This window comes from Chiroxiphia lanceolata, chromosome 5 (assembly GCF_009829145.1).
Source record: "Chiroxiphia lanceolata isolate bChiLan1 chromosome 5, bChiLan1.pri, whole genome shotgun sequence".
Lineage (NCBI taxonomy): Eukaryota > Metazoa > Chordata > Aves > Passeriformes > Pipridae > Chiroxiphia > Chiroxiphia lanceolata.
This window is the reverse complement of record NC_045641.1, coordinates 13,944,414-13,972,073: the sequence shown is the minus strand read 5'-3', so window position 1 is coordinate 13,972,073 and position 27,660 is coordinate 13,944,414. Positions and strand designations below refer to the sequence as shown.

At 40.6% G+C, this 27,660-nt stretch overlaps 1 protein-coding gene and 1 long non-coding RNA gene across 4 annotated transcripts in view; one reads left to right on the top strand and one right to left on the bottom strand.

The window, feature by feature from the left end:
* Nucleotides 1-268: 268 nt before the first annotated feature.
* On the bottom strand, nucleotides 269-6,923 carry LOC116787727. The gene is made up of 3 exons (XR_004357410.1): nucleotides 6,495-6,923; nucleotides 2,381-2,471; nucleotides 269-426 (listed from the first exon to the last, which is right to left on the bottom strand). It is a non-coding gene; the product is annotated as an uncharacterized LOC116787727 (long non-coding RNA).
* A 6,675-nt stretch (nucleotides 6,924-13,598) lies between these two features.
* Nucleotides 13,599-27,660, top strand: part of ATXN7L1 (ataxin 7 like 1) — a 117,048-nt gene continuing 102,986 nt past the window's right edge. For all 3 annotated transcript variants that reach the window (XM_032688291.1, XM_032688289.1, XM_032688290.1), the window contains exons 1-2: nucleotides 13,599-13,882; nucleotides 14,376-14,444. In XM_032688291.1, the coding sequence (XP_032544182.1) occupies nucleotides 13,768-13,882; nucleotides 14,376-14,444 (184 nt within the window). In that variant the 5' untranslated portion in view covers nucleotides 13,599-13,767. The remainder of the gene's footprint in view (nucleotides 13,883-14,375; nucleotides 14,445-27,660) is intronic.

Sequence of the window (27,660 nt, the reverse complement as noted above, 5' to 3'; positions counted from 1 at the left end):
GTTGGGTTTTCTGGTGGAATTTGGGGAGTTTTATTATTTTTATAAGTGATAAGGAGGAAAACATTCTTCATTTATGAAACAGTAGACAGCAAATCTTTCGTTCTTTCATGTATGAAGGTAAGAAAGTGTCACTAAAGATCCTTAGAATGATTGGAAGGAAAATCTAAAGACAGCAACTCTTTTCTAATAAAAAGACAAATATTTCTCCCATTTAGACTAAGATTTTTTTATCTTTTTTTTTCTCCCGCTGGTAAAATGTAACCAACCTGAGAAATTGGTCCTTGACAAAAGCCTTCAATGCTACTATTTGTAACACGTTGTTTCTGACAAAGCCAGCGGCAGATGTCAGTCTGCAATGGACAGTTGGCCAACAGCAGCAACAACGTCACCGTCCAGGTGAATTAAGCACACGACCATAGGTGGGTCCTACAAATGAGTTACAAAAGAGGTCATGGACTTCACAGAAGACACAGGATTTTAAACCATGTAGCATTTGGGCAAACAGTCTTTCTTTGATTCTTTGTGTCGAAACAGAAGGATTGATTCTTCCCAGCCACCTTTCCTCAAAAAATTTCCAGGTTTTGAAATTACCATGACTGGTATTAGAGATTTGATTAGTCAGAGCTATCACACGCTGCTGCTGTACTAATTAAATTAAACTCCGCTGGGTCCATCCTTCCAAAGCCTTGCTGGGTACATTTGAGCAGTGTTTCCCACGGTCATATGCATGAAGCTGCATGTTGGCAGGATGGATAAGCATCTCCGTTTTAAAGACAGCCTCAAGCTTTTGCTTAAAGAGGCTAACACTGCCACTAACAACTAGGAAATCCTGGCAGATAGTCCACATGAATCTCTCTTTCTATATTTGCACAATGTCAAGCACTATCAGCACGGAATAAATAATAATCATAGAAACCTGGAGTCAGCCAGGAAATAGCTATGAATGAGACATTTATATTTTAAAACCTGAAACCGCAAAATTATCTTGTTATGATTCTGGAAAAACTATTCTTTTCCTTTTCTCCTCTTATTTTCTTTTCCTAAAGAAGAAGAAATGCTGCTGAAGGTACCAAAGAAATTTGATTTGGTCCTGTATTACAGAATTACATATCTGAAGTGTCCTGCCTGCTTAATACATAAAATCCCTTCAAACAGCAATATGAAGAACAGTCCTGATTTTAAATCCAAATAATTCATTTCTAACTGAAAAAAAAAAATTAGAAATGGAATACAAATGTATTTATACCATAGGAGAAAGAGGGAGAGTAGCTGAAAAACAGTTTCACCAGATAATCTTGCTTTAGATAATATCTGGACAAAGTCAAAATTTTTCTAACTATGATTGCAACTCCCTATTGAAAAGGATTTATATTAGTCATAAATCTTTAAAACAATGAGGAAAATTCATGAGGAATTTAGTCTCCAGCTCTATAGAAATAATAATAAAGAGTAAAACAAGTTGAAATTGGGAACTCTTTTTTAATTCAGACTCTTGACAAACATTCAGGGTTACTCTTTCTTCACAAAAGAATCATTCATGTCTCCTTCTCTGTTCAGGTGTAGGGCTCCTATAGTATACTAAATATATTTTAAGACTATTTTGATGGTTACAGATAAGAAAAAACAGATTCTTACTTTAAAATCTGGTTTTATAATTGTTGACAGGGTACACATACAAACTTTTTTTTCATATATTGGTCATCTTTAACAGAAATACAAAAAGATCTGAGGAATGTCTCAGTACAATCAAATTGGAATTCATTCCCGAAGCATTTGTCAGAAGATATAATGGCAGGGATTATAAAGGAGAAGAATACACTGAAAACACAGAATGCCAAAAATCACCATCTGCTGAGATGATGGGAGTATCATGCTCAAAGCTGTTAAGGTGCTACTAGAGCTGTTGCATGTTACAACATTAAACAGTTAATTGCAGTTCATGGGTTTTAAGTAAAAGAACTGGGGACTGCTTTTTACCATAGCAACCACAAAAAAGAAATCTCTTCCAGCATGTATGCAATGTGCACCAACAAAAAAGCAAAGAAAATAATTATATTTGGAATTCGGCTTTTAAACTATAATTATTCGGACAGATTCCTCTTTCCAAATTTACATTCAGAGCATCCTGGGGAGAATTAGATGTTCATTCCAAATTTATCAGATGTCTCCTGAGGGACAAAAAGATGTATTACATTCTGTGTCTTTTCTCACTAACAACTGTCAGGATGACTCCTGCTGCTTAGGTAAATAGAGTAGGGAAGTGAAAGAACAGAAAAGAAAGGAAAACTTCTATCATCTCACGGATGTGTGGCCACTTGTGCTGCGGGCAGGGCATGGGTATAAATGCATTGGTCAAGATCACATGTGTACTATTGCTTACCTTTCACCACTCCAACCATTTCTATTGTGTGCTGAGGTCAGCCTACTTGTGCTCTTTTAGCATGAGGAAGCATATTAAGGTGACAACATTTCTGGTTGTTTAATCCCACGCCAGGTCAAGTTCGAGAGAAGGACAGGAGAAAAGGAAAGCAAAATGCCAGTGACATCATCATCATTCCTTAAATACTAACATGTAACATTTTGATACCAATGGAACTTCTTATCCATGTTACTTTTTGAAATAAAAAAGCCCAGCAAACTAACTGAAGCAGTCACCTAAAAGGTGAGACAGGCAGGTGAAAAGCAATGAGAAGCGAGCAAGAGGGAGGTCTTGCTGGTTGCTATCCCCAGAGGACACCCCGAGGGCAGGAGACAATAGGAAGAATTGTATTTCACTAGCCCTGAATTAACTAAAGGTTTGAATATGGAAATGTTTTTAAAACATCTATTGTAACTGCTGAAAACAATTATGTCTGTGGTATCTGCCAACTCTCGTAATTATCTGCTGTTGTTTTAAAAATGTGTATGGGAAATTTTGCAAAATCTAGGACCAATAATCTCATGGCTGACACAGCATGCTCTTAGACTCTTACACCACAAATGTAGTGTGAGAACTGAACAGAACAGTTGGCTACATTAAGATTCAGATCGACAAAGACAGGCTGAGGGGGGTTTGTCAGCTGATGCAAAAATTTCCATAGGCAAAAATATTAAACCCTGAATACACGGAGGAATTCACTCACATTTGAGTGCTTTCAGGACCTAGAGATGCCCTTCAAGTTTTACCTCTACAAATCCAGAAGATGCATGTTCATGGCTCTGTGCACCCACAAATTCTCCATACAAGACTATTTCTACCCCCTACAATGTAGACTCCTCTCTTTATTTCAAGAAATTCAACTGTACTGCTATTAAATCTTGTGTTTATCAAGGTCTTTTCACCATCATAACTCACTCTGTTTCCATACAGCCTCTAACTTTATATTTGTATTTGTTTATAACAGCACCATGTAAGTTTTGCCCCATCAGTTATGAAAATCTTTAGAAATATTTTGAAGTGCCCAACTCTACTGTGACATGAACACATAATTCAATAAAATGCCACTGTTTATGCTACTAGTAGATTTGACTGAGTCATATTAATTGTGCTAATTATGATATGTGTGAGGACACAGAAAAAAAGGGCTCCACTGCTCTTATAAATGGAAGATTAGACACCTCTTGCCATAGAGAACTGACAGTCAGTATATTCTTAGACGTATAACCTTACATGAAATTTTTCATCCCGCTACCCATAAAGCATTCTAATTTTGCTAGCTTTCCTATATCCCAGGCCACAATTGTAATAGTATTTTGAAGTCACTAGAAGCTGCAATGCCAAAACTGCTATTAGTGCAGAAGGAAAAGCAGGCATTGTATTATCAGATTATTATAGTCCTTGAATATAAATATGAATGCAAGTAAAAATGTAAGAGCTCAGATTTAGTATCGGAATAAGACTCCACTTCCCCACAAGGAGGAAGACTTCAATTCCACACAAGAAGGAAGAGGAGTTTGGGTATAGTTAATGGTTTGAATTTGAGTATTTTCTATTCATCTATTATTATTGTTATATATTATTCAGCAGAATTAAACACAGACAGTGGGAATCCACAGATGCCCACTGTCTCTTAAAGGAAAAGCACTTTTTTTATCTGTCAATTAAAAGATTTGGGAAACAACAGCCAGTTCTGGCTATAATTTTGCATCAAATGTGTATCTGACGTTGAACTACAAGATTCTCAAATGCTAATTTTGTAATTATTTTTAGTTGTGGGTTTTTTTCCCTAAACCACTATTGTTCACTTTTCATCGGTCTTGTAACTTTTGCATATACCAGATGTCACATGCTGAGTATCTACAAATAAGACTGGATTCAATGCACAGAGCTGCATCATTGGATGTTATTAACCAGTTAAAATGTTTGATGGTCATAGACATACAAAGATTCTCTTAATCTGAGCCTGCAAAGTTGCAGCCTTAGCTCTGACATTTATCAAACCATAGGTTTCCAACAAATAGAGTAGCAAAGGACATTGTATTTATATCATTAAGAGGAGGATTTAATTAAAAAAATTAGATTGTGAGATCGCAACTGAGGTCCATCCACATCTGGTCTCTACAACTGTATTGCCTTTTTAAAAGGTCTGGTGAAGAGTTTGATGACAGAAGTGCAGGGTGGCCCATGAGAGGTTTATGCATGTAAGCCAGTGCTTAAATATCGAACCTATTTTTTACCTCCAGTGCCTTTAGTTGTCAGGCACATCCCTCACTACACCTCAGTTCCTGCTAAGGCCTTTGAGATCCATTTGGACTGAGTACAGAATTCGCAGTGCTTATCACAAGATACCATCTTTGACTCTTTCAGGGTGCAACGGGAATCTTATTAGGACAAAGCTCCTCGCAAAGATAGCACCAGGAGCGCACGGAGCACAGAAGAATTCCCTGTACAATAGATGAGACACAATTGATTTCTGGCACTCCACTTCCAGGCTCAGCCAGAAATACAAGATGAACAGGCTTGCTTTCTTCTGCGATTTCAACATGTCTGCTTCCTGTATGAGCTGGAAATAGGACACACCATAACAATTGTCAAAACATTTCAGAAGCTCGAGCAAGGTGTGATCGGAGCCAGCTTCTGGAGTCAGCGAGGGCTTGGGGAGCCATGTGAGCAGGCTGGGCCCTCTCTGCTACCCGCTGATGCAGTGACCAAATGTGACACCACCAAAGGCGCTGCAGTTTGACTCTCATTCAAATATCTTGTCTGGATGGCCCCAAACTTTCACAGCCTGGCTGAAGGGAACCCAACTGTCTCCGAAACACCAAGGGACAGCCCACCCAGCCTGAAATCTGGGAGCTCTTGGGTGCCTACTCTCAGCTTACATGGTGTCTGGCCCTGCCAGGGATGAGTCCTTGCTTATAGTGGGGAACAGTGAGCTCTGGGAGAGGGGGACAGTCAGAGCACCAGTATGGCCAGTCTTCGCGAACGAAGATTTGGGAAGGGTCTTTGCCCTTCGAGCCTGCGCAGTGGATTTTTTAGGTGAGACACAGCGTGCGCTGAGCTGAGCCCACCCTTTAATCCTAAGGTTCATCTGCCGGGGCCGAGCAAGCTTGGACGGTGGCAGTGAGGTCCTCAGGACGTAGGTTTGTTTAGAGTGACCTTCTCTTAGATGGATGGCCTTACCTCTGGTGGTCTAGTGGTTAGGATGCGGCGCTTTCACCGCCGCGGCCCGGGTTCGGGTCCCGGTCAGAGGAGTCCCCCAGGTAGATGGAGCTCGTTAGCCCTGTAAGGCCATCCATCTAAGAGAAGGTCACTCTAAACAGAGCACCAGCACTCATGGAAAATAGTGGGAGGGAAGGCAGTCCCCTGCACTGAGGGCAAGGGGCTCCAGCCAGGGCCAGGACAAGGCTGTGAAGGACTGCTGGCTTCCCAGGGAGAGGCAGAGGAGAATTGGCTGCTGAGAAGAGGGGAGATGGAAAGGGGACTTCCCCCAAGAGGTGAGGAAGCATTTAGAGAGAAGAAGAGGGCAATTCCAAACTGCTTTATGATGGGAGACACAGCTCTCTGGTGGGACAGAGAGAGAGGACTGGGAGAGACCTGTCTTCCACTGAGGGAAACAGCGGAGAGAAGAGGAAAGGCTCCTAACTGCAAAGGAGGGAATAAAAAACAACGAAGGGCATAGTAAAAGACATGGTAGTCACTGGTGAGGCAGTTGGGCCCAAGTGGGACGGTGGTGAGTGTGGCTGGGAGCAAAAAACAGGACCCAAACTGGTGCTTCAGTGGAGTAACCTGGCAGGAGATGAAAACCCACCCTCCAGCATTAGGGTAAAGTAACAGAAAAGAGGGAACAAAATTCACAAAAGGGAAGCATCTGGGAGAAAGAGAGATACAAACAGGAGAAATATGGCATCTACATTGAGATGGAACTTAAGAAACTTGGTTATGATAGAGTGAGGTAGAAGAGCTGTTGTGTGCTGCCAACACACGCAAACATGGCTGGTGAATGGAAAGTTATAATATATGTTATTCATCAGGGCAAACTTAATCTTTAATGAAAGAATATTTCTACGCCTACCTCACGAAAAATAGGTGAAGATCTTTGGGGATTTTTGTGGGTTTGGTTATTCACATGGGCATTGTGAGAGAGCAAAGCACAGAAAAGTAGTATGATGTTTGAATGCAGACTTCATACTGAGGCGAGGTAACTTTGTCCATCCCCAAGTTCTTTCATACCTCAAAACATAAAGAAGTTTGTCACATCTTTCAAAAATGCAGGGAGCTCCTCCAAGTTTCTTTTCTGTCCGAACTGGATGGTTAAGAGCCTTCCTCTAGAATCTGGAGATGGTCTTCAAAAATATTATTGTTGCTGTAGTTTACCAAAAAAAATGTTTCAATTAAAAAAAAAAAAGTATTCAGTAAGTAAAAGTGATCTTCTGCTAGAAACAGCTAATAATTTTAAGCAGCAGTAAGAAACACATACTGATGACTGTGTTTTAAAACAATTTCTCTGTGATCTTTCCTGAGTATCTGTTATAGAATCACAGAATCAGCTAGGTTGGAAGGGACCTCAGAGATCATCAAATGCAACCCTTGATCCATTACCACCATGGTTACTAGACCATGGCACTGAGTGCCACAACCAGTCTCATCTTAAAAACCTCCAGGGACGGAGAATCCACCACTTCCCTGGGCAGCCCATTCCAATGCCTGATTACCCTCTCTGTAAAGAATTTCTTCCTAATATCTAACCTAAACCTCCCCTGGCACAACTTAAGACCATGCCCTCTTGTCTTACTGAGAGCTGCCTGGGAGAAGAGACCAACTCCCACCTGGCTACAACCTCCTTTCAAGGAGTTGCAGAGAGTGATGAGGTCTCTCCTGAGCCTCCTCTTCTCCAGGCTGAACAACCCCAGCTCCCTCAGCCTCTCCTCATAGGACTTGTGCTTGAGTCCCTTCACCAGCCTTGTTGCTCTTCTCTGTTGCTTCTTCCCTGTCAATACAAGGAAACTGAATTTTAGCCTGTTGAGTATTCTTTGATCTGTCATTCATGTCTTCCAATTTTCCAGATAGATATGCTATCTACCCTTCAGTCTTCTGCAGTGAATGCACTTGTCTGACTTGGTCTAATCCTCGGTCTGTTGCCACAAGTCCAGCCAATGAAGTGTTGGGCAGGGTCCTTGGGTAGCATGCTTTAGGAAAAGAGTTTGAGATCCATGTTTCATACAGGTTATACCATAGCACTGAGACTGGATGTTTGGGTGAAGGTCAAGGGAAGATTCGAGAGAGAGAGAAAATATTGGAAATAAGATGGTCTGAACTGAACTCTCAGAGAGACTCCTGTCTAAAACCTGAATCTGCTGCAGAGTAAAAAAAAAAAAACAAAAACAAACTATTGCAGCAAAAAAAAAAAAAAAAGAAACTTTTTTGCTTCTACCAAGCAATTGGTAAGTCCTTGTGTGCAGTGAGGATGCACGTCTGCACTGCACAAGGAAGTCCTGTGGTACACTGATAGTTACCATTACCAGCTTTGGTATCAGAAACACTCTAGCTATGGTAATAAAGTAGATAAGATAATTATCCTCTTGAAAAGACAGTAAAGTACTACATTAATGCACTTAGACTACAGCCAATACTCGAGCAAAATTGCTTAGAACAAACTTAGCCACTGGAACCAAAGTGTGTGCAATTTTTTCACGGTGCTTGCATAACTCTCTTGGGTTTGAAATGTGTAGTAACTGTTGATTCCCATTTCTAGTTCATAGCCCTTCTTTTGGTAGCATTTTTTTCTTTAAACTTCCCTGAGTTCCCTGTAATAAGTTACCTTATTGTGCATTGTCTCTTCAAAAACCTGTGCAGTACACCTCTATTTAGATTTCCTATTTCATCTGATTAGTGCTGCTGTAGTGTTTCAAGCATTGCTTTGATTTGTGTGAAGCAATTTGCAACCCCTGTTTGAGAAACATGTTTTTGTTTGGATACAAGAGTATCTCAGAATTTCTTTTTCAGTTCTCCATTTTTTCTGACTTTCTTTTTTAAGCGCTGGCTTCTTTGGCTAAGATGGAACTGAAAGCATAATTCAGATTTTTTTTTTCCTGTGTTATTTCAGAGGACATTAAAAATAGATTTCTCTGCTATAAGTGTCTATTTAATATAGTTTTCTAGCTCAAATCTTCTATGATGGCACTCACACAGTGTTTGAGACACCTTCTGAAGTTACAAAGAGATCAGAAATAGTACAGGGAGTGCACTTTTGGACAGAGTCTAGGAAGACTGGCCCAGAGTGGCTTCTACATTTGGCTTGCTAAGTGCTGCATTGTTTTCATGGCCATCCTGTATGCATCTTTTTGCAGAAATCTAGGTATAGGGCTTTTTTTAAAGTATCTGTTTTATTTCATGAATTCAGCTACTCTAATTATCACATAGCATACTAGGATGTTACATTGTATTAAAAAAAAGTTTCAGAATCAGTTTCACCAGAGAAATGCAGGACTATCTATCTGGTACTTTTTGCACCCTGAGGTGCTGCTGGAGTATTAAATAAAAACTTCATTTATCCACTGTGGAAAGAGAGACAACAGATCGAAAATCTACGGGTGAAAATTAGCAAGAGTGTAAAAACCCACTATCAAAACCATTTGCACACAAGGCAACATACACATTAGTTTTACACTTCTAAAAATCCTGGAGGAGGACTGAAGTTTCTCTGCTGCTGTGACTGACAGCCAGCTAGTTTGCCGGTGCTTTTCTTATGCAAACTCCATCACCGACTATATTTAAGAAAGTCTTGTGATTCATTTTACTGTTTCATTCCCACCGAAGCAGATACATGAGTTCATAAAACTGTCTACTATGTAATGATTTCTGCTATATAGGATAAAACCGCGATTGTGGTAAATCCATTGCAAAACAGGATCCTGAGAAGTACTGATGAATTTCTTGCCAAACTGCTTAAATCATAATTACTTTGTCACAAGCATCATATGTTTATAATCTTGTTATGATACTGAAGCCTTATACAGCTGGTTTTTTGTAACATTTTTTGTAGCCAGTTTAAAGCCATCTGGTGCATGTATTGCCAGGTATATATGATATTGTTGTTGTTGTGACTACATGTGCACCCTCAGCAAAATCATGGTATTTTCTCAGTGTATAACAGTGGAGTTGAAATGGGATCATGTCATTATTTAATTGGACACAGTGACTACTTATGAGGCTCCTGATAGCCACATGTGAGAATTGCTGTTTTAATTTGTTATCTCTTCACATTCAGATCCTGAAAATTATATAAATGTTAGATTGATCTCTGAATATAGGCAAAGATTGATACGCAGCTTTGGATCTCTTCTAAATGTCGTAACTTTTCTTGTGCTTTTATAAAGTCCAAGTCTTTAATTATAATTCTAGTAAGTAGATACAGGAACATATGATTTTTATCTCCTGATTAGTTAGCAAAAAGCTTACATTTGGAGATCATCTTACTAAAAGACCTGTGATATATGGATTAAAAAGATTAGAGTTAAGGTTTCATCTGTATTTTGCTGTCTCTCAATTAAAGGACATAATTTGCTTATAGTTTACTTTTTTAATACCATGTTATGATTGGATCACTGTAGTATTTAGAAGCTGCAACCAAAATAAAAGCTCCATTACCTTGAATTCCAAAAAACCACAATAGTAAAAGGAAGCCCCTGCTTGGCAGTTGAAATAAAAAAGATCCTCAGAGACCAGGAAGGGAAAGAAGCACCTTTCCTGACTGACTTAATTATTTTTCTGTGGAAAAATGACTTGTTGAAGATCATACGTGAATTGAATTTCTATGTTGGTGGGCAGGTGGAAAAGAAACAGAGGATGTTTGGTCTGCATTTTCATGCATGGCTTTTTTTTTTATTCATTTCCTATGGAAATAAGTCTTATGTGATCATGTTTGTGCCTTTCCCTCCCTTTTTTTTGTCTCCACCCATAACTTTTGGCTCCACTGATTAATAAAAACAAATTTGAAAGAGGAGTAAAAGTCTTAAATAGGATTGTCTTCAAATGAATTTTGTGAAAGCAGATGACAGGAGAAGAGAAGAAGAAACCATCTGAATGTTCTTGCTATGGTAAAGCTACAGGTCAAGTTCACCTTCACCAGACGAAACTACATATATTCCCAACCATGGGAAAACTTCTATAATGTCAAATCAGCTCTCTTCCTATTTTGCTATAAATTTCTAGAGCACAGCTCTCCACGCAACATACACTCGTTTGACTCGGCACCAATCTGGAGTGAAACAAGCAGTGTTCTTTTGGAGAAGCCCTAGTGCAGAACAGAAGCTACTTTTCTGCAGCTTCAGGGCTTGCACCCTACAAGCCAATGGAGATAAACTGATGGCTGGTTTCCTCAGGGATGGGGTTCATTCCTTGGTGCAGATCACAGAGGCAGCACAGACACAATCAAAGCAAGTTCATACTTCTTAAACAAAAGATGCTGATCATTGGAAAGGCTTATGAGTAGATGTGGCACTTAGGGACATGATTAAGTGCTGTACTTGGCAGTGCAGGGTTAATGGTTGGACTTGATCTTAAAGGTCTTTTCCAATCTAAATGATTATATGACTCTGATTGTGGAACCATTTGTTTAATGACTGTTTCTGAACACATATGGTAGGGAGGAAGAAGAATCCCTTTAGGAGGGCTTTGGAAATCTTTCTCTCAAACTGTAAGTCACTGGATTCTTTTGAGGAAGGAATTGGTACATCTTGCATCTCTGATTGTATGCTAATTTTCCTTCATTTGGTCTGTTTCTGTTAAGAGCCTAGACTGTAGGTCTGCAGTGTGTCATTGTAAGCAGTATGTAGATCAGTGCCATGTGTCAAAGCTGGAAAGTTTCTTCACTTTTCTTGCTTTGTTTGAGGCTGCTTGTATTAAGTACTTTCCCTCTCTCCTTTTTTCTCACTTGTGTGGTTAGGAATTGCTTTACTTTCTGTATATCCTGTGGTAGTGTTTAATATTAGTTAGATGTTTGGCCATCCGTACTTCCCTGAAATCTAAAGTTGGTTTTCATTGATGGGGATTTCCTGGGTGCTCACGTGCCTTTCTTTTCTATCTTGTCTCCAGATACACATCTTGGGTAATCACACCAGTGTTATGGTATAAGCTGTGCAGTGTAACTTCTCTAATTATGGGACTATCTGGCTGCTGTCAAGACTTTTTGCTCAACCATCTTGCAGTGAATTTGAACACAAGTGCCAAACATGTTGACTATTAACTTCATGTGCTTTATCATTCCTTCTAAGGAATTCCATCTCGCTATTCCTGACCAAGGTGTTTTTCAGTATAGTGGACAGGGTTTTCAACCTCAACATAAGCAGCTTATGTCTATTCTTTATTTTTATTTCCTCTCTGATGATTATGTCTCCTTATAATTAAAAACATCAAATATATCCACTACCAGCTGAATTTTGTTAGACTAAGTCAAATTCTTCTCATATGATAGAATCTTAATTCCTCTGATCTTTCTAGTAACCCTTTCCACACTTTTTCTGTAGGAAGATTAATTTAAACTGGTGGATAGGAGTGTACTTAATATTCCAGAATAGATCTTGCCAGGGCTTTGTACTATACCACAAGCACCCTTCCTGCTTCTGGAAATTCCACATATATCTAAGATCATGCATCTTATGTCTGCTGCATATTGGTTGCTAATAAGCCTGCTGCAACTGACTGGTTCTCACATGAGGCGTATTTTGGTGAGCTTTCTACTTATTTGGTTATGTTCCTGAAGTTTCTTGTAGCTAATATTGCTTGACTGGAGGCACTCCGGCCAGGCCACACGTTACAAAAGCTTTTAGGCTCCCCTCCAGGTATCGAGGATGGGACTTGTATATTCCAGCTATTTTTTGGAAGAGGTGGAGTGTGAACACTGTGTGTATTTACCACTGCATCTGTTGACACACATAGTGTGTCTGTCCTTTGCCCAAAACATTTTTCCATTCCAGCTGTAAAGAGCCTAATCTTAATGAAGCTGTGAGAAATTTACTTAAATCCATTCCAGACTGTAGCACCGTATACTTTTAGGCAGGAAGCAGTGCTGACTTCAGCAATTCCTATCCTGCTCCTCTGGCCATAAGTCCAGACCCTGAGCACGCCCTAAGTGCAATTCTTTTTTCTTGAGTCTAGATTAATTCCATGCTCTACTTCAGCATTGTCGCACAATGGTTTGAACCAGCAAAAAGTGAATGGTGACAAAGGATCTTAAATGAGTGGCTGGCAGGAGACATAGACAGGGATAGGGCCATGCAAAGCCCACAACAGCACTCCAAGAAGTGTATGATGAACAATAAACATCAGCACTCCTGCTGGGGCTGCAGAGCTGTATGAAAGGTGCTGCATGTGGAATCAGAGGCTGATTAAATGAAACTAAGTCCTTCACCAGCGGTGTTTATGTTTGGCTTAAGAGGTGTGAGCTGGAGCAATAGGTTTATGGTGTAACTCCTTACCCAAATCAGGTATATTTGAGGATAATTTTCACTTTCTATTCTTACCTCAATGGAGAATTAAATAAAAATGACACGGCCCTAAATTAAAAGCATGTACGTCCCAGAGGTTACGTAGAGCGAGATGAAAACCTCGGTGTTGTTTGAGAGGAGGAGGATCTGCGAGCTCAGAGCTGCTGTACCTAAAACACCAAATACTACCTGCCTAAAACACCAAAACCAGAGCAATCCCATTTGCAAGCAGATGAAGCCCTACTACAGATCAGGCAGCATTTGGACAACAAAATGGCTGTGGCTATAAGTGATCCACAGAAGCGCAGCTGGAAGAAGCCGGAGGGCGGGGGAGCCCAGACCCCACACTCCGGGGCCGACCAGGGGCCGCGCCGGGGCGCGGCGGGGCCGTGCCGCAGCTACCGAGAGCCCGTCCCAGGCACTTACTGCGGGGCGCTGTGAGACGCGCGGGGGGCGCGCAGCCCCAGGGAGCGCACGGCCGGCGGCTGCGCCTTCCCGGCGGGGCTCCTGGGCCGCGGACCCCGCTCGGCTCGGCTCGGCTCGGCCGGGCGGTGCCGGTGCCGGGTCGGGGCCGGAGGGGCAGCGCGGGGGGTCGCGCGGGTCCGGCGCCCCTCGGGGCGGGCGCGGGCCCGGTGCCGGCGGCGCGAGGCGCAGGCGCGGGGGGCGCGGGCATGCGCGCTGGGCGGCGGGGAGCCCGATCTGATAGGGAGCAGGGGCTGACACTACCCCCGTGTGGGCGGCGGAACGTCCCGAGGATGACGTGCGGCGTTCTCGAATCCCGTGTCTCGCTCGCTCGCTCGCCGCCGCCGCCGCCGAAGGAAACGGGAAAAGCAACAAGGAGGCAGGAGCAGGCGCGGCGCCATGGCGGCCCTGGAGCGGCCCGTGCCCAGTCCCGAGGCGTTCCTGGGCCAGCCCTGGGCCGCCTGGGTGCGGGAGGCCGCCCCCCCGCACGCGCACGGCGCCGCCCCCCCGCACAGTAAGGGCAGGGACCGGCCGCGGTCCGGCTCCGCACGCCGCTCCCCCCGGAGCGGGGCCGGGGTCCGACCGGGCCGCCCCCCCTCCCCTCTCTCCCTTCCCCTTCCTCCTCCCGCCGGGGCCGGGAGGTGCCGCCCCCCCGGGCGCTCAGCTGACGCCCGGCCGAGCCCCCGTGCCATGTGTGCGGGAGGCGCACGCCGCGCCTGCCGTGCCGCTGCCCCGCGGCGCTGGGCCGGCGCCGCGGTGGGGGAAGGGGGCGAGGGGGAGGATGCGCGGAGGGGCTGGAGGATGTCGCGGGAGGGGGGGGGGCGGAGGGTGCTGCCGCGGGGGGCCCGGCGGTTCCGCTCCCTGGCAGATGCTCCGACCATTGTGCTTTTGCTGTTGCAAATAGAAACACTGCTCACCTCCTCACCTCTCCTCCTCCTCCCCTCGCCAAACAATAAATGCACACCTCAGGGCCCTCGGCGCTTCCTGACTCTGCTTCTTTTCTGCAGGTGTAGATCTAGAAGAGACTGGAAAGGAGGGTGGAAAAAGCAGGGAGGTTATGAGGCTTAATAAAGAAGGTAAGTGGATAGTGCTGGCACACCTCTCTACCTGTCTTGTTTCTTGGTGGTTGTGGATTACTGTGGTTTGGCCTTGACAGGGTTGTCTCAAAGCATATGGATCTCTCTGCCGTGAAGAATGTTTCAGGATTGGATACATGCAGATGACTGTCACTGTGTCAACTTCTTTTGAAGTACGGGTATAACAGGTGTATGCGTGCAACTGGCAGACGTGGTAAAAGATAAGGCAATTTTGAGTCAAAAGACAACTACACATCAGTGGCCATATTGGATTTTTTTTGTAGACCCTGTCCCTTCATGCAACATTTCACTTGCTTCTGTGTGAAGATAAGCATATAAACCTGGGCATCAACTTTACACATTATGTTATCATTAGCGACTAGCGAAGACGTTTTCACTTGTGGAGAGAAAGAGTCCGTTACAATTTTTGAGTTCATTCACTTTAGCTCAAGTCACATTTTATTTTTTCATTCTCACTGCTGAGTGTGACTTGCAGACAACTGAGCGGCCAGTGTCAAATATTATCTTACATTAGACAAAACCATGCATATTATGCGAAAACAAATATAACGAGTCATTTGGGCCATAAAGTTTTCTGGTACCATCAGTGTGAACAGGCAGATTCCAGGCTACTGGTGTTTGCCAATATGCGGTGCCTGACACAGTTCTGTCAGTTGCGAGAAGAGAAACTTTAGTGGTGAGCATAAACAAGTGAAATTTACACCTTTTGTTTGTGATATGTGTCATTAGCATCGTGCTGGGAGAACACCTAATGCAACTAGTGAAATGCTTTGGGACGCTCTTTCATGTAGCTCTCTGTTTGTTTCTGTTGTGTTAAGAAAGTAGTTTACGTATACAGCCCCTCTGTGATGAGAAATACTTATTGTAAAGTCAGTTCATAATGAACGATCCCATCATAGTGAAACTTCGTTTTTACTTACTCATGCTGAGAGAAAATCTGCTATTACCTGTAATGTCATAATATATATTCTGAAATGATGTTAAGTTTCTCAATATATTATAGCTGTCATTACACGTGCATTCAATTTTGAGCATCTTGGCAGCTCAAAGGAATCTTATGTTTTCTAAACAACCTCTTGAAAAAAGAATGAATTAATCAGTAATGTAGATTTGTGTGATAAACTATAAAATTGCATGGAGTACACATTAAAATCATTTAAAATACCATAAAACTTCCCTTTTGGAAGGCCTTTCTAGAGATGCGAAGCTTGATTGTGTTCCTGTCTTGATTCTTAAGTGCCTGAACCTCTTTATTTTGCCAGCCCAAAAATAAGTTAGCAGCAGAACTGGGATTTTCCTGTAGTATATTTATAGGTGAAAGGTTCAAGGTGCAGTTTGTACATCTGTCAGTAATGTTGATTCAAAAATAATCGAATAAAAGTCTTGCTACTTCATCTTGGCCTTCATAAGGACCTTAATTTGTTGAGATAAAATGTTTTGTGCTCAGAAGTCCTTGAACACAAATTCTTATTATAAGCTTACTTGAGACATAAAGATTGAAGCACATCCCTACTCCCTAGTCATACATAATATACAAATTGTTTCCTAGAACGATTCAGTTTAGATTATCAGTTCTAGTCTTGTTTGGGTTTTTTGGGGGGTTAGAGACTCCAGCAAAGGAGCTCTATGTAAACTCACTCTCCAGAAAAATCTTTTCCAAACAAAGTATAATGCTGTTGCTGACATTATGATGGTGACAGGTGTGAAGCACTTACTGGTTTTTATAGTACTTATGGTGTAATATAAATGTTTAAAAAACCAAACCTGACTTATATTTAGAAAATAAAAAGCTTTAGAAATTTTATTGCTTCCAAGTAGTAACTTCTGTTAGATCGCTTAAAAATAACTTTCATGAAGTTTGAATAAATTAGTATGTGTTGAAATATTTCTATATTCACTTAAGCAGTCTGTTAATACAGGTGTTTCTACCACACCTGTCTGTATGTCTGAACATCCACTGTAAATCTTCTTACGCCTCACCATCCTTGTTCATAAAGGTGGGGAAACGTGATGAGTTAGATTGGTCTGCAGGAGACATTGCTCATGTGTTTGAAGAAATGCTTGAGCTTTTACTCTGATCTTGCACACATCTGTCTTGTGACACGTTGAATTTTTTTGACTGCTTTGTTCATAGGCATGTGGTCATGATAGTCTGAATACCAAAACCAACTCCTTTTTCTTTACAATCCTATCTATTTGAGTAAACCTTTTTATGGCATCTGTGGTGCCAAGAGATTGTAAGTGATGTCTTAGAAAAATCAAATGTTACTTGTATCAAGTAACTGAGGACGACAGAGACAGGATTTTAAGTATCAAAAATTACCGTCCTGTTTGATAAAGATAGTGTAAAATCTGATCTCTCTGCATTTACTTCTTGTCATATTTGTCTGCATTTTGTCATCTGTAGTTGATATGACCGGATTTATGTGGTCATCCCTTTGTAAGCGGTTAAGCAAAGGAGTCTTTTTAGACTAGTGAAACTGTGTGCAGAGCATGGTGGGGGAAAGGGATGAGAAGACAAGTGGTCTCCTCCAGACCACCACAGGGTGTTTCACTTTGGTTTTGTAGAAAAATATGGGGTCAGGTGGCAAAAAGTGCCATCCCTGCTTCATCCCTGCTTCACTACCTCCTTTCTGGTTGTGTGCTATATGTGTTTAGACTGGTGGGCTGCTCTTCCTCCTCCCTTTGGCCCAGGTGGGGACCTGGGAGGCAGCATTCCCAGGAGGTGGTGGGTAGAAACACTTGCTGCCAAGTCTCCGCCTGCCCAAGGGGTTGATATTTCTTTGTGCATCCCTGGGCAAGGGGGTCACAGTCACTGTGCTGTTCATTTCTGTAATGCAAGAGATGCACCGAGGCCATGTGCCCCCTGTGCCCCACCGTAAGGGTAAAAGTATTGCTCACTGCTTTCCTTTATTCTGCAGTGTATATGTAGGCAGCGCAGAGGGAGAGAAATTTCCTGAACGTTTTTTCAGTTTTGTAGACAGAATTGCTTTTTGCATGCTAATACTTACTCTTAAGTTTTCCTTCAGCAAACGCAGTCTGTCCATGGTTGACTTTTACTGGCGTGCAGACTTGTGGAGAGGGGATTACAAAGTTGCAAGTGTTCACAGAAAATGAGAAATTTTATGCATAAACGTTTGTGCCAGGAAAAAACCTTATCTGCTTATCTAATCAGGAAACAGAAACAGTATTGTGTAATTTATCTGACAAATCACTACCAAGCAACCGTCTTAGCTAAAAGAAGGGTTATCAGAATTGGAACAGTATTTACAATTTATGTTGAATTTTAAAAAGTTGATGACATAGTTGAAAAATTAAAGATTTTCTTGCAGGTAGCGTGCATAGTAACAGAGATCTGTATTTATTCGAGAATTTGTGTCCTGTAAAATGCCACAGTAACTGTGTACCTGAGGTAGATACAGTGTTCTGTTATTATCAGTCTTACACTGTAACTGATTATAGATTAATTTTGGAGGCATGTGTTTTACTTTATACGATATTGAAGAAAATAACAGAAGAGTGGGATTTTTTGATTTTGTGTACAGAACTTGTATTAATCGGTTTAGTAAATGTGCAAGCATTGAGTGCTGTGAGTGTTTCTAGATAGGCACAGGCTATAAAGGGGCAAAAGATATCCTGTGTATGTCTGTGAACTACAGCAGGGTTAAATATGACCTATGGGACTTAGGTCTGTATTTGGGTACTTGGTGTCGTAGTCAACTTCAGTTTCCCAGTTCAGTGGGTTTGTATTATTGAGGTTTCAATCTGATGATGTGTGTGTTTTGTCTCAGATAATCTTTTCACTGACCATACTGATTCATTATCGTTTGACATTAAGGATGTTAGGTAAAAAATTCTAATAGTTTTTCTGATTTTGTGTTAAAACTAGAAGTTTACAATCGTTATTGCACCACCCTAAACTTGACCATTTTACTTCATGATTATACATGCAAACTGGAGTTTTAAATCTATTGTACAGTTGCTTACACTATATTTTTCCTATTTTGACTTCCCACACAAATGTCTGATGGAAAGCTTTTTGATAAATCCTTTGACAACATCAGTACAAAATTAAAGGGATACTGATTAGTTTAGCTTTCAGTATCTTTTTAATTCTTCAGAAAAGTATCTTGATGATTTTGTCATTCTTCTTGGAAAAATAAGAAGTTAAGGAGGCTAGATGGTGGTAGGGAACACTTCTATAGGGGAAAAAAGGATGTGACATAAAACATTCTACTTTATGAAAAGCAAGAGAAAGAATTAAAATTTTTTATGGGGAGATTGGGAAAGAAGTGAAGACAAGACAAAACCAGCTGGTTAATGTAAGCATTGGGATTGGAGTTGATTTTTATTTAATTTGTTTGTTTGTTTGTTTACTAGTGGTTTGCCGATGGTGCTGTTTGTCTCCTTTAAAAACATACTAAACCAAAAAGAATAAAAACGTTCATGTTTTTCTTAGATGAATTCATCTTTCACCTTTTTGTGGTAGTAGGGAATGTTGGAAAGAGCTGAGAGGGAAAGAAAATTATAGCGAGGTTTTAAACACATACCCCAAAAGAAAGATGTGGGGTTATTGAATTTAGACCAGCATAGTTGGTGATTTACAGGTGGTTTTAGTTTTGGGTTTGCAGTGGGCAAAAGAGAGGGTTGAATGTTGTATAATTTTCTGTCTCTTCCCTGTAAGCTAATAAGGTGTTCCAGAGATACTGATTTTTAAACAGATGTAATGTTCTGGTGAAGCTTGATGAGTGGAAGAACTGAGAATTGTCAGGACATAAAACTGTGGCTGTTTTCAAGAGAAACTTTTTCTTACCATTCTTATCTCTATGCTAGCAATAACAACAGTGAGCAAAGGTCCCCATGGGGGTTTTCTTTAGGATGAGAAATTACAGTGAGATTGAATTCTGGTGTGTAAGTGCCTGATCAGTTCTGTGTATGATATTTGACTCTGATTTTTTTTTTTTTTTTCGCATGGACAGCTTCTGCAGGGGGGTGGCGTGGCTCCTGGTTATGGCTGTCACCTCATTTAATGTGTTTCAAGGAATGGTGACAGAGGAAGAATGAAACATTATGTATGATAGTGCCCAGAAAATTTAGTCAGAATTGTAGTTTATCCTCATAGTTACGTAATTATTTTCTGAAACCTGTCCTTTAGCTCTTCAACCCACACACTGGATAAAAGGAGTGGAGTAATGGTAAAGCTCTCTGATCAGACATTCTGTGTTTTGAACCAGGATTTTGATGTTTTTGAATATGTATCTAAAACTGTTGTTCTCTAAATTACTTCTTTAAAAATTCTGGTTTTGTTAGGTGGCACATATCTTGAAGTTCAGTATTCATGCAACAGTTGTTCTGAAGAGGTTAGATCTCCTGGTAGTTTAAAGTATCTCTTTTGATTGCATGTGAGGAAACCATGTGTGATTCTCTGTCAACTGACAGCTCTGTCACTAAGGATCTGTCTCTGACATTCCTTGTACTTGTTGTAATTTATAACCAGACTTGAGAAAGAGGGAAATTTATGTGTTTCCTGGAGTGTACCCCAAGCCCTGCTGTCACCACAGAAAGTGAAATGACTTCTTGTGTCTAATTTTGATTGAAATATAAAAACACGTGTGTGTTTTCTTGTTTATCTGCCTCTGTATGTAGTTAATAGTTTATAGATGAAATATAGGTTTCTGTGTATTACAAAAAAGACTACACAAGAGCTGAACCATTTCCTCAATGAAATGGAGTAATTTCTTTGAAATGGACCTTTTGTTCTATTTAATTAAAAATTAGGACAGTATCAGATTCTGTTTTACCTTTGGGGCAAAAAATATTAGCTGTTTAACCAAAGCTGAGGTGTATGAATGAGATGGAAGCAGTGGAAAATCCTGTAGAAAACATTTCAAATTACATTTTGTTTAAGTTGTGGAGTTTCTGGTAGTCCACTGCATGCATTGCTAAGAAAGATCTCCTTCAGTAAAAGTAGTATATGTTTTAGAGATATATGTGTTTCTTAAAGAGTTAACTCCAATATAAGGTTATATGAGTGCCATGACTACTCATTATTAAGAGTAATTTTGGAATAACTAGCAAGAAAGATTTTCAGTTTATGTGGGCATGGGTTATGTTACTGGATCTTTCTGTCTTCCAAGTTCAACTTGGTGCAGAAGTTCTTCAGCTTGTCCTTGAAAAAGCTGATTCGGGAGTTAAAGGTGCAGGGTGAAACTGGTGTCTTTAGGTAACTAATGTGCCAAAAAACCTGTGGTGAATGCTGTTGTGACACAGTAAGGGTGTTTGACAGCGGTCTCTCAGCAAGACTAAAGCAGGAAATCTTTGATGGTTCTCTTGCTGGATGAGAAGGGTAGATGCTATGAGGGTAAAAATGGTCCACTTTTTTATCAAAGTGCTGTGCAGCTGACTAAGCTGAGTCAAATTGGAGAAGGAATGCAGCACAGTTACAACCTATGTGGGACATAGGAAAACCAACTACTGCATGCATAATTTCTCTCTTTTTCCTTTCTGTGTCCCTTTCTGTGTTTGATTTTAAGGGACTGGTTTTGTCATAATGTTTTGTATGGCTTATTAAAAGTTATGCCTGAAATTCACTGATGTTGCTGGAGAAGTGAGCTTTCTGATTGCTCTTGGTCTTGTACTCAATAGAAATGTCTTCCTTATTTCTGAAGTGCTGTGCTTATTATTCAGTAATTTCCTTTCATATTTTACTAAGTTGTATGAATAATACAGTGCTTAAGCCCAACACATATTCCTGTTTATCTGTTTTCTTGACAGTAATTAGAATTTAGAATTATTTGGTTTTCCAGCTTTTTGGTTTCTGTATTCATGTATTTATAAAATGTGGACTGTTTGGCAAAAGAGAAGTGGAGTTTTCCCAGATCAGAAAAAGCATCAGCCAGAAGTAGCAAATAACTTGACAACAAGAGTTCTAAGTTCTGCATAGCTGCTGGTTCCAGTGCATGTCTAGTGCAGTTTCACTTAGTCCACAGGCCCCTCCTGAATCCTCTGTGAAACGGAAGCAGTTGTATTGTGACAGAGCTGTGCGCCGTACACAGGGGGTTCAGGCTTGCTTCCCTTTCCGTTCCCTTGGAGCAGGTGTTCGGCACAAGAGACAGAAGAGTGACTCACGAAGTAACATCAAGACATAAGAATGGCTGGCAAAGGGGAAGAGTTCATGGGGTTTGATTCTGTGTGATCTTTGCTATGTTCTTTGTTTTGTTTATAATTTTTTTCTGCTTCACCGTGGTTTATGTCTTCTGTCCAGTCATTCTTTCTCTTCCTACTGCAGAGGGCTGGACTTAGGGGGAGGTCAGAATCTGTGAATTTGAAGTTATATTTGAATTGAACCCTGCTAATGTCATATAAGTTATAGTTGTTAAGAAGTTTGTTGAATCAGAAGTGTCTTCTCTAGCAAGACAAAACAGGATGGGACTGGACCTCTCCAGTGACAGAATAAAGGTGACTTGACTTTGTCATCATTTTGAGATGAAATGGTCAGAATAGACGCTGAGATTTTAAAATGTATAAATCATTATGTGTGTCCATTTTTGAGTCTCTGATAGGTATTCTATCCTTAGGTGGCCTTTAGACTGGCTGCTTTTGATTGTCTAGATTAGACAGATTATCAGGTAGCAGTTAGCATATCCAGTTGTGTTTTAAGCTGCTCTTAGTTATGTCTATTGAGACAGGATGCTATGATGATTTAAATCTGAAAAGTTTGTTGGACCCATGCCACCACAACAACCACTGTCAGAGCCAAAACCTTGTTTGTTTGGGGCTGATAATGGAGATAGTCAGAGGACAATGATCTAGATGAATATAAGTGATTGATCTGTTGCTGCTGTGATTAGGGAGGGAGTATTACTGTTTGCATGATCCTAATGCCTAGCAGCCCCATCAGACACTAGACACTACTGTGCTGAGTGTACCAGCACAAGGAGGAAGGGTGTGTGCTTGTGCGTGTTGTGAAATTGTTGTGCTGCAGAGAACTAATTTTTTAATATATGACAAAGTAGGAGTTTTAATATTGACAAACAAAAGGACTTAGTTGCTCTACGTGATAGGTGTTTAACTTTAGCCTAAACTAAATTGGCTTTCTTAGGACTGTGGCAAGGAAGGCTTTAGGGTGATGTTTGAAGGGCATTGAAATAGTTTTGCAAGTGCTTTGAAGGTATCCTTACTCAAGTGTGGAAGTTGGCCTGAGTGAAAATACAGGCTTGTTAAAAGCTTAGTAAATGGATACTGATATCATGAACCAACTAGAAATGTGAGCAAGTGGTGTGATAGCAAGTAAGATGTGGACAGTATAGTGTACATAAGAGAGAGGAGCCTGGAAAGCAAAGATGAGTCGTTCCCAATATATAAATTTGGAATGGAGGATTGTGCATAGGAGGATGCAGAGAAAATGGCAAAGCGGTATGACAATATAGAAGAAAGAACTTTTAGAGCAGTGTGAACAAACAGGATAATGTTTGTCAATATGAAAAAGAAGAAAATATAAATAGCTAATGTGAGGTGAAGGCCTGGACAAACCTTTAGCTGTGAAGGTGTTTAAAGAAGACTTTGTCCTAGGGATGCAAGACAGGAAGAATCATTTAGATATAGATGTAACCTAAATGAACAGATCAAGAGAGAAGTCACTGGCAAAGATGACATAGTGTTTTATCATAGTATTTTATATCTGAATGACGGGCAAGATGATTATGCTGTCCAGGGTTATCAAGAGAGGAGGTAGAGAAAAGAGGGTGGGAGTGATGTGATCTAAGTTCTGTTCTAGCTGTATCAAGCTGAAGCTGACAGCTACTCAGTGGCGAGAGGTATCAGAAAAACAGACTGAGATTTTTTGTTTAGACATAAATGTACTGTCTTTGAGACCTATCTCCTCGGGAACTGGATGTGTTGGTAAAATTCTCAGATGTAAGAGAAGGGACAAAAGATACATCTCAGTGGAGCCCTGCTAGAAGACAAAGAAGGAATAAGGAGCCTGCCAGTGACCTGTGAAGGGATTGGTACAGGAAGGAAGGGCAGCAGAAGAGGGTAGGGTCATGGAAGTCAGGAACAGAGAATGAATGCTTCTGAAGGAGAAAGGCGTTTAATTTTCATGAAGAATGCATGAGGGTTATGGCTGATGGAAATTATTAACTTGATGCGATGTTGCAATCGTAAAAGTTTTTAGACATTTTAGTAAGAATAGTTTCAGTGTAGTGCAAAGGACAGCTGAAGGAATGTCAGGCTGAAGTTAGAGACAAAAGTGTAATTTGTTATCAGACAGATCATAATGAGCTTAGAGGTGAAAGAGTGACAGAAAGAGTAGTGTAGTTAGAGAAACAAGGGGTCTGAAGTAGATTTTCAAGCATAGAAAAGGCTGATTGGCTGTCCTGCTGTTCTATCAGAGCAGGGGGAGAAAGGAGATGTGAGATATGGGGTGATGTGAGTTAGGCAAGTGAAGAGTGGGACAGATGTGGTTTCTATCTGTTGTGGGAGGAAGAAAGAAGAACTATAAGGAAGAGAAAGGGAGTGGGAAGGGAGAACGTGAAATGGTTATTATGTTTTCTCGCTTTCTCTTGGAATAAATATTTGCATTCTATTGTGGAGAAAGAAATGGATACAAAAGAAAAGGTTTGAGGAGTGAGTCAAAAGTAGGAAGAAAAAAGGCTGAAATTGCAGGTGTGGGTTCAGCTCAAATGGAGGAATGGCACAGATTAGTAAGCAGCAGGAGAGAGAGAAAATGTGCGATAACCTCATTTTCAGACTGGTTCTCTTTTCCACTGCAAATTCTAGGACAGGCAAGAATACAGCAAAGAAAATCGATGTTTAAGACAAGCATGAGTTCAGGATTGGTGGACCTGGTATTGGCAAGTAGAAGCAAAAACCACCACAGAAAAAAAGCCTTTCAAGGAGAGAGAAGTGTGTGTCTGGTCATATCTATCATATTGCGTGATGGATGTGAAAGCAGTAGTTCTGTTCCTTGCAGTGCATCATAAGTAGATACTATGTCTATGTGATCTGTCACATACTGATACTGACTTGTGCTTCCTGCTTCCAGAGCCGAGACAAGGCCACGGGATTGCATTATCGTGGACTGGGCCCCGGGTAACGTCGTACTGCTCAGGGTGTATCATGAGAGCTTGGGCGCAGTGCTGCAGTAACCATGGTTGTATGGCTTTTGCTTGTCTTGCAGGGCAAAGCAAGCTTGTTCCTGTCTACATGCTACAGGCAGACATGCTTTATGATACAGCACTTTTTTTTTTCTCTCAGAAAGCAGGACTTAATGATTTTAGAGGTGTTACATGGAATGGCTGTCATTCATGATGCAGGCTCCTCAGTGTTTAAGAAGTTAATCTCAGGTTTTCACATCTCTTTAGTAGATCTAAACATTTGTTTAAGGAAGAGGAGAATGCTGTGGGAAAGAGCTGTTTGCTCACGCACAGAGCATTGAGCTGATCCTCTGACTTGGAAGGCTTTATCCATTACCTTGCCTGCCTTTCCCAAGCAACTTTCTGCATGTCCCTGTGTGTTATCAATGTTCAGTCATCCCAGCAGCTTATACATGTCACCACGCAGAGGTATTGAGAAGAAAGGGAAAGAAAAAACATCCTCAGATTTCCTCTTCAAAGGCTCTCAGGGTTTTTTTTGTGCACTGTCATAAAGTTTTGTGGTTCTGATCTATATTCATGCTTTTGCTGTATTTTTGGCTTTTTAGAAGACTTGGAGAACCTTGGGCAAATATACTAAGAAACTGAATGCATGGCAATGGAAAAACATGAGCAGAAATGGGAGGAAAAATGTTTCAGCTCTTGAAATTATGGTGAGCTGTGTGTATAGCGCTTTTAATAGAGTCTTCGTACATTCTGTGCTTGGTGTAAGTCTTCTTCAGCTACTCTCATAACTCACAACACACTGGGTGTGAACGTTACCAAGCCTTGTAGGTATTTAAATTTTGAAAGAGGTAATGCAGTTTTACATATTTTTGGGTTTCTTGCTCATCGAGAAAAATTATTCTTGACTGCGCTGCTGAAGGAGGGAATGCTACAAGTTTTATTTTGTGGAATTTATTATTGTTTCCAGCTTTTCAAGATACATGTCACTTTTCTGAGTGTTTGTTTTCCAAGCTCCTTGGCAAATCAAAGGTATTGTAAACCTTTATCACTTTCCTAGAAGGTAAGAGTTTATCCTGTATGGGAGTTTCTGTAGGGTTTTGGGTTGTTTGGAGTTTTTTTAGTTCCTTGTTATTAAGTATATATTTGGAAAAGTTCTGGAGAGACGTGTAACATATGTGTTCAAATGACGTAACACGTATAAAGTGTTAGCTTTAAAAACCAGCAAGATATGGTCTGTATTTCAGAGAGCTTACGATGCATTTCAGACGAAGCAGTGTGTGTTGTGCAGACAAAAATCAGTCTATGAGTGTTGAAAATTTTCTTACAGGAAGCTATTTTAAGGAGGAATTTGAAGGAGGTAAAGAATAATTAGTTGATGTGGAGGAAGGAGGCATCCAAACTGATAGTATAGCAACAGGAAAGTAGCGTACAGAACAGATTCCTAGTGAGAGCAGTTTATTTGTAAAAATAAACTCTCCCTGTTTTGTTAATATTGTCTTACTGTCTGGGAGCTGGAAAGCAAAACTAATTGTAATTGCCAGACTGCAAAAATAACATAAATATTGAAAGATAAATCTTAATCTTTCTTAACTCTGTTCCCTAAACATGCCCTCTGTTCTCCAAATACTTAAACATTCCCTTTTTTATTAGGCTTCAGCCTCATCTGTTCTCCTGAATAGTGCCCTAGTTTTGCTACTAGGCAAAAAGTGAAGAGAAGCTAACGCATGGTGTATGCAACAACATTTGTCATTCTCTTATACTCTCTTCTGTATTAGTTCTTTTATGCCCATTTGTTTATATGCGTATTACAGGTTCAGAAGATAAGTAACGGGCAAAATTCTAAGCAACTTTGACTCTTGTTCTGGACTTCAACCTTAGAGTAAGTTTGTCGTGTCTGAATTCCTCTGTAGTTTGAATTTTTTTTAGGAGAACCCCTTGGATGTGGGCTCTTCATGGCAGATTTCTGACATACCATGTGCAAGCATAGTGTGCTATGAAAACAATACACAGAACAGTGCTTTTGAAAGCTTGTTCATTTGAATATTGTGAAGATGTGAGAGAGACTTCCCTGTCTTCAAAATCACGATACTGAAGCTGCTTTGAGTAATAATCAGGACAGTGTGTGTATATCCAGAGGAAGAGTGAAGTTCAATTTATGTCAATGTGAGGAGAGGCAGAGGGAGTGAGTGAATGGGAAGAAGTCATGAGAATAAACAAGTTGACTACTGATAATGTTTATAGATCACCTTTCTTTGGAAAGAGGCCCAAGGTATCCTACCATCTATGTGTAGAAATTAATCCATTTGTCACTGAAAGAGGATGGGCTAACATAGCTGCTACTGAAAGCCCAATCCTACCTGCACTGGAATTAAATGAAAAAATGCTGAAAGCCTACTGTGTACTGATAGGGTGTAATCCAGTCCTCACTGAAATATGTTATTGCATAATGATTTGGAAAGGTAAGGATCAATACCTTATTTCTAGATTACAAAGTGAATACTGGTACATAGAATGTATTTATTTACAGGGGAAAAACCCCCAAACAAACAGAAAAAAAAGAGGTAAAATACCAGAGCACATTACTTTTCCCTGTGAGAGTTTGCAGCAGGCTTTGCTGACTAGCACTCTGTTTACTGTTTTTCAAATGTTAATGCAGCCATTGGCGCTGAATTCTACTCATTAAAGACTGCCATATTTCAAAATACATTGCTGTGGTTTATCTTTCTTTCAAAGAACAGGTACCCAAACCACACTTATGAGAATAGACCAGTTCTTATTATAGCAAAAGCCCACAGTACTTCACTATTACTTTAGAAAGTCCACATACTAGTTTGGTGCTTTTCAATAATTTTTTAATTACTTAGAAGCAGAATTTGATGTTACTGCACCAAAAGCTAGATTGCTTATTCCTTTCCTATGCAAACGTGATGGACGTTCTCTTCTTTTCTGCACCTGCTCTACCAGTGAGGACCATGTTTACTTTACCAGATATGGTAGGATATGATCTTATAATCTCTAACTGGATTTTTTTTTTTGGCACTTTACTTTTTGTTCTGTTTGTGGAAATGGTCATCCTAGATATTTATGATTTTACT